The sequence below is a fragment of the Gymnodraco acuticeps genome, unplaced genomic scaffold, assembly GCF_902827175.1.
Source record: "Gymnodraco acuticeps unplaced genomic scaffold, fGymAcu1.1, whole genome shotgun sequence".
Classification (NCBI taxonomy): domain Eukaryota; kingdom Metazoa; phylum Chordata; class Actinopteri; order Perciformes; family Bathydraconidae; genus Gymnodraco; species Gymnodraco acuticeps.
This window is the reverse complement of record NW_022990549.1, coordinates 175,441-181,692: the sequence shown is the minus strand read 5'-3', so window position 1 is coordinate 181,692 and position 6,252 is coordinate 175,441. Positions and strand designations below refer to the sequence as shown.

The following is a 6,252-nucleotide window of genomic DNA, read 5'->3' as shown; positions in this document are numbered from 1 at the left end:
TATCGGAGTTATCATATGCCGCCTCGGCTCCGCCTCTTTGCCCTTATTTGGATCAGGCTGGAGTAGGCGGGAGTTCGACTCTGACTTCACTGTCGAGACGTTAGTGACCGACTCCGCCTACTGAGGGCTTCTCGGCAACTCTGCAGAAACCTATGGGTGACGTCACGGACACTACGGCCATTTACATATACAGTCTATGGGTGAAATCAGGGGCGCTCCTTGCGAACAGGCAAGGCAGGCAACTGCTTGGGGCCCCAGACCAGAAGGGGGCCCCCAAATAAGGTAGATTAAGAAGGTCCACAGCAACGACAACATGAAACACCCTTTAATTTACTGCAACGACATGTCGGGAAACCACCTCAAGGCGGCCCCATCCATAGCGCGCCGTAAACACTTTGCTCCGCTCCAGATAAAACAAACATGTAAATGAATTTGAATCCTTATAATTATCAAAATTATAATGATTATTCTTTTCAGTTTTAAATGTAATATCGTATAATATTTTAAGTAACTATGCTTGTATCAGCTTAGTTACCTGTATATATTTTACATTCATCAATTAATTAACTAATACAAATATATATCGTCATTTTTTTTGGCACACACCAGACTCCGTATCAGAACTTCCTCACATTGAACACACAAGTAGTTTCTGGTAGAAAACAGTAAATAAATCACTACAGTACATAATAACGTGGGCTGGACATCATGACCTGTTTTTTGTTTCTGTTTTGAATCCACAGGCAGCGTAGTTTTAAAATAAATGCACAAAAACAAAGTGTATCTTGCATGAAGAGCGTTTACACACACATTAGTAAAGTCGTCAGCGTGCGGCCGGTCGCCTCCGGCTGGTCGTCTACACGTTGATGGCGTGAGCATGCTTCTTGCACAGAGGTTTGTCTTTCTTTGAGTAGAAAGGCTGGCCCTCCAGGTTCACGTTGCAAACCTGCAGGAAATATATAAAATATAAAAAAGAAACATAGCTTGAGTGATTGCAGAATAACTCAACATTCAACAGTTAGAATTACAGCAATGTTGTGTAAATTAAATAGTTTTATTTACATAAAACCTGTTTTTGCTGCTTTTGTGAAGCACTTTGAATAGCCTTGTTGTTGCTGAAATGTTCTTTATAAATACACTTGCTTTACCTTTGCTAAAAATATGTGTATTCACGTGATTATTTTATATATTAAAGGTAGGGTAGGTAAGAATGGAGAAACCAGCTCGAGTGCATTAGAATTTGAAAGTACGCAGCCAAAAAAATCTGCCCCTTCCTTCAGACTTCCTTACAGAGCCCCTCCTCCAACACACATGAACGCGCTCATGACCAATGAGGGCACGAGATAAGTTTGTGCCCAAATGGAAGGCTGACAGGCAGGTAGGCCATCCAGTTACTTTAGCCGGCTCAGATGATTGGTCGTGCTTTTTACAGCGCCACGGCTTCCAGAGAGGACATTTTGTTCTGTATTTATTGTCAAAGCATTTAATATATTCATTGCTATCGGGATGTTAAGAGCATTCCATGGAATATAACAAAAAGTGTTTCTGAAGTGAATTACCTACCCCACCTTTAATTAAAATACAAATAAAACGTTAATCAGAATCTGATTCAGAATTAAAAAAAAGTTAAACAAAATAGATCAAATTTGAACACAATAATTTATAATAGAAATGTGCAATAAAAACATAAAATGAAAGGAAAACAAAGTTAACGTAAAAATGATGATCAAACAATAATTATGCAGTATTATGAGTAACTCTGGGGACTTTTTTTTTGTTCTCGTAATAAAGTATTTTGAAAGAGTTGTTGGCTTCTTACCGCACACACAAAGCAGGTGTCGTGCCAGGTGTGACCCAGAGCCTCGATGAATTTATCTCCGGCTTCGACCGGGAAGTCACAGCCGTGACACTTTGTGCTGAAGAGAGATATATAATCTGTAGAAGAGACACAGAGGGACAATTAAATATGAATAAAATGTTGACAATTGACAAAAAACACATCATTTTTAAATATTTCATATATATTTTTAAAACTACTCCACAATATTTGTTTTTGTAGTTTATAAAGACTCTATTTTTACTTTTTGCAGTCATATTACAGTATGTCAATTTCCAAGAATATTGGGTGTGACTAAATTAGTGTAAACTTAAATAAAGAATATTTTGCAACACATTAAACTTGTGATTTTTTCTCTGACGGCATGACGTGTGTGTGCGTGTATGTGTGTGTGTGTGTGTATACAGAAATAAGAAGTGAAACTTCCTGTAAATGTTTAAAAGTGATGGATGATGCATTATAACAGAGAAGAGGAGGGTTATATTAGAGACACTGTCTGGGGGGGGGGGGGAATTATCTGATATTACAACGAGAAAGTTAAAATACTTGTATTAAAAGAAACAATCCACTGTGGGTTCGAAATAGATTTGGTAGATTGGACGCACATATTTACTATAATTCAAGGGAAAATACTTTTTATTTTCTTTCTCATATTCTCAAAAATGTAAAACGAATTCTCAATGTTTTAAAAAAAAAGCTTGTTTTTTTAAATCCTATCTGGAAATGGATGAAAGAGAAGGATGAAAAGAATATAAAAAGGTTAGAAAAGTGTCAAAATAACTATAATTACATGGAAATACTAGGGAATTAATTTATCTGGAGCAAACTCCCAGAAACCTGCAGGTCCGCTGCACCTCTTACTACTTTTAAATCCAGGCTGAAGACTTTTCTTTTTGCTGCTACTTTTAATTGAACTATTCACATCTCACGCTGCACTGTAACATGTACCTGTTATTCATGTTTTATTATCTTTGCTTTTTAATATTTCCAATGTGTTTTATGCTCTTAACGTCTTTCATTTTTGTAAAGCACTTTGAATTGCCTTGTGTTGAAAAGTGCTATATAAATAAACTTGCCTTATATTTCAATAAGGGTTCAGATTCAAGGCTTCACTATGTGTTCTATTAAAACAATTTACCCAGTATAATATCATAAATACGATAAATAAAACAAAGTGTTGACGTACCTTTCTCGCAGTACGGCTCCCCGTCCTCCATGTGGAAGAGGCTGTTTCCGAAGGGTTTACCGCAGGCGGCGCACACGAAGCAGGTGGTGTGCCACGTCTGCCGCAGGGCGTGCATCACTTCCTGTTACACACAGATCAGTGTGTGTTAGGGTGTTGTGATGACAAGTGGAAAGCTGTGCAGTGACTGTTATTTTGTATATATTGATTGTTGAGCTTTGTTTTATGTCTTAATATGTGCATATGTATAAATGTGTCTGTTGATTGTGCATATACATATATATATATATATATACACATATATATTAGTATTTTTGTATTCGGGATTGTGGGAAACGGTATTTCGGACTTGTTGAGGTAGCTTTGTATAAAAATATGCAACATTCAGAGGGTTTAAAAGGTAGACAGGTAAAAAGGTAAACAGGCATACAGGTGTACAGACAGGTGAACAGATGTTTAGACATACAGGTGTACAGACAGACAGGTGTACAGGTTAACAGGTTAACAGACAGACAGGTGCGTCTCACCCCCATGATCTTGGTGTTGCAGCGAGCGCAGGTCGGGGCGAAGAACTCCTCGTAGCAGTTCTCGCAGTAAACGTTGTTCTGCTCCTCCACGAAGCTGGCGTCCGCCAGAGACATGTGGCAGTAGTGACAGTGAAACTCCTCCGGGTGCCAGGAGCGGCCCAGGGCCGACAGGAAGGGGCCCCTGCAAACAAAAACAATATAATTTACAACATTGTCAGTCAGCTGCAGGTGTTAATGACCAAAGGCCTGTACTACGAATCCAGTTCAACAGACCCTGGATATGTTTGAGTTATCTGGCTTAACTAACCCAAAACAAACGCGCTCTCGCTAAGCGGTCCTATGACGCTGGTTATCAACTCGGTAACTCAAGCCAGGGTTTCTCTGTCCGGCTGAGTGCGCGTTCACATGAAAGGGGCGGGGCTAGCAACATTTGACCAATCACAAACAGGGACAAGCATACTGACAGCGCAGCGTCATACTTCCTGAATGAAAAGTAAACTATAATATTAGACAAATATGAAGAAGTTAAACTTTAAACATCCATGACTTAAACACTTTATCCAGGAGGAAAGCCACATAGCTGCACCTGCAAGGTGAATACAGCTGGGAAAAGAAAAAGTGTTTGAATGCATACATTAACAGGTTTATGATATCACTGGTATTGTCGTGCTAAGACACGAGTGGATCTGACTTTAATTACATTTGACTCGAGTGTTTCGTCAACTTAATGTGTTGCTTAAAATAATACTTCTGCATACAGTATGTGACACTGAGTGTTGCACGGCCAGATACGGCTCAGCTGACTCAGATAAGGAAATAAATGGGACACATTGACGTCTGCACTCACAGTGCCTCGGACTGTACGTAATGTTACTTTGATCCGGTTACTTATGATATTTAAGTAAGCTTTCTTAACGCTGATGTTATATTAGTCAGATTGCTCTGAAGATGGGAGGTGATATTCTATTAATGTTCACGTTCACACAGTCGGTGATTTTTGCCGGCCGTCTTTCCTTTCTCCTGTAATATGACTTGATCGCTTTAAACTCCGCACACTGAGCTCTGATTGGTCAGCAGGCGGTGCTTTCACTGAGTTGATCTCTTATCCTGGAACCAAGCTGCTCCAGAGCAGGTTATCCGTTCAGCATAAGTTACCATGGAGATCTAGCCCGGTAAGAAGTGAACCAGCGTCGTAGGACCGGAAATCCAGAGTTTACCCTGAAGTTAGCCGCTAAGCGAAAATCCAGCTTCGTAGTACAGGCCTCTGTTGATTGTGTGTGTGTATATATATACACACATACATATTTTTTATATATCTTTGTTATTGTATTCAGGATTGTGGGAAATGGTATTTCGATCTCTCTGTACACACAAACTGAAAGATTGACAATAAAGTTGACTTTGAAGCTACCTGTTTTTTTATTACCTCTTAACTTTTGCATCCTACATCAGAAATAATTGAGCTTAAGAACTTTTATACAGGACAGGTGTAAGTGTTGACAGGCAAACAGGAAGACAGGCAGACAGGTAAAAAAGTTTACAATAAGACCAGGGAAGAGGGCTAAAAATAAAGATAATTACCTTATGATTTAACCTCTACACATATATTCATATACTGGGCAGTAACAAAACATCTCTATTCTTTATTTTTGTATTCAAGCAAACTATCATATATCTAATCAGTATGTATAAAGTACCTGATGACGCCGTTGCAGGACCCACAGAGAGGCGTGCGGCTGCTGGCGGCGAACCTCTCCGCCCTCTGAGCCACGCCCCTTGCCACAGGTGTGAAGGGGGCGGGGGTTGGTGTGGCGGGGGCGGGGATTGGAGCTGCAGGTGCGGAGGAGGAGGGGTTGGGGATGTATGTAGGTGGAGGAGGGGCGCCCTGGGGCAGCTGCTGCACCTTTATGGTGGTGGTCATCTTACTGGGGTCGAACTTGTCTGCGAAGTTGGTGTCGGACACCCAGGGGGGTCGGTTAGAGGGGGAGGGAACCGCGGGGGGTTGGGGGGGGGCAGCAACGGGGGGGCAAGGCTGAGCAGCAGGGGGTGGAGCTGAAGTTAGAGGACAGGAAAAACGTTTGTAAAAGCTTCAAACTCAGTAATAATGCAACAACAAAGCAGTGCCATTTGAAAACAAAAATGTGGATCTGAACTGAAATGACTGAGACAACTGAAGTATTCAGACATGAGACCCTCCTAAGACTTTAAATCAATGCCGTGTTGCATTTGTATTGAAGATTCTTCCTCATGTTGAAAAAATAATAATAATATGACAAGCCCAGTCCTTTTGCTGCCTCTACGAAGACTGTTACTGCTTTCCCGCTTTTAACGTTTTTCTACAACGACAAACGTTGTCCCGAGGGCGATAGGAAAAGTGTTTGGGACACTGTCAACTCGATTTTGATGCTTCTAGAGAAAGCTCCATCACTTTGTCAGATTATGCACGATTGTGAACAAGAAATCTTTGTTGAAATCTGCAGGAGATATAGTTACAAATATTGAAAAATAGGATGAGAAATTAAATTGTATTGCTGTATCTATACATGGACATGTTTATATTTTTTGATGACTAACAAAAGGCTAGTTTCTTTATAAGCTATTCTTTCTGTCCTCCCACTTTTATTACATTTTGTTTGCGATTGTCTGTTTCATTCATTGTCTGTATTAATATCGATTAATATTCAATTGAAGTAGTTGAATACAAC

General features: G+C 40.1%; 1 protein-coding gene across 1 annotated transcript in view; it reads right to left on the bottom strand.

Annotated features, from left to right (window-relative positions):
* Window positions 1-308: 308 nt before the first annotated feature.
* The window catches only part of LOC117553448 (LIM domain-binding protein 3-like), a 40,247-nt gene continuing 34,303 nt past the window's right edge, over window positions 309-6,252 (bottom strand). Inside the window, exons 12-16 of the mRNA XM_034227376.1 lie at window positions 5,245-5,599; window positions 3,548-3,728; window positions 3,024-3,144; window positions 1,820-1,935; window positions 309-946 (exon numbers count right to left, since the gene is read on the bottom strand). Of these exons, the coding sequence (XP_034083267.1) occupies window positions 857-946; window positions 1,820-1,935; window positions 3,024-3,144; window positions 3,548-3,728; window positions 5,245-5,599 (863 nt within the window). The 3' untranslated portion in view covers window positions 309-856. The remainder of the gene's footprint in view (window positions 947-1,819; window positions 1,936-3,023; window positions 3,145-3,547; window positions 3,729-5,244; window positions 5,600-6,252) is intronic.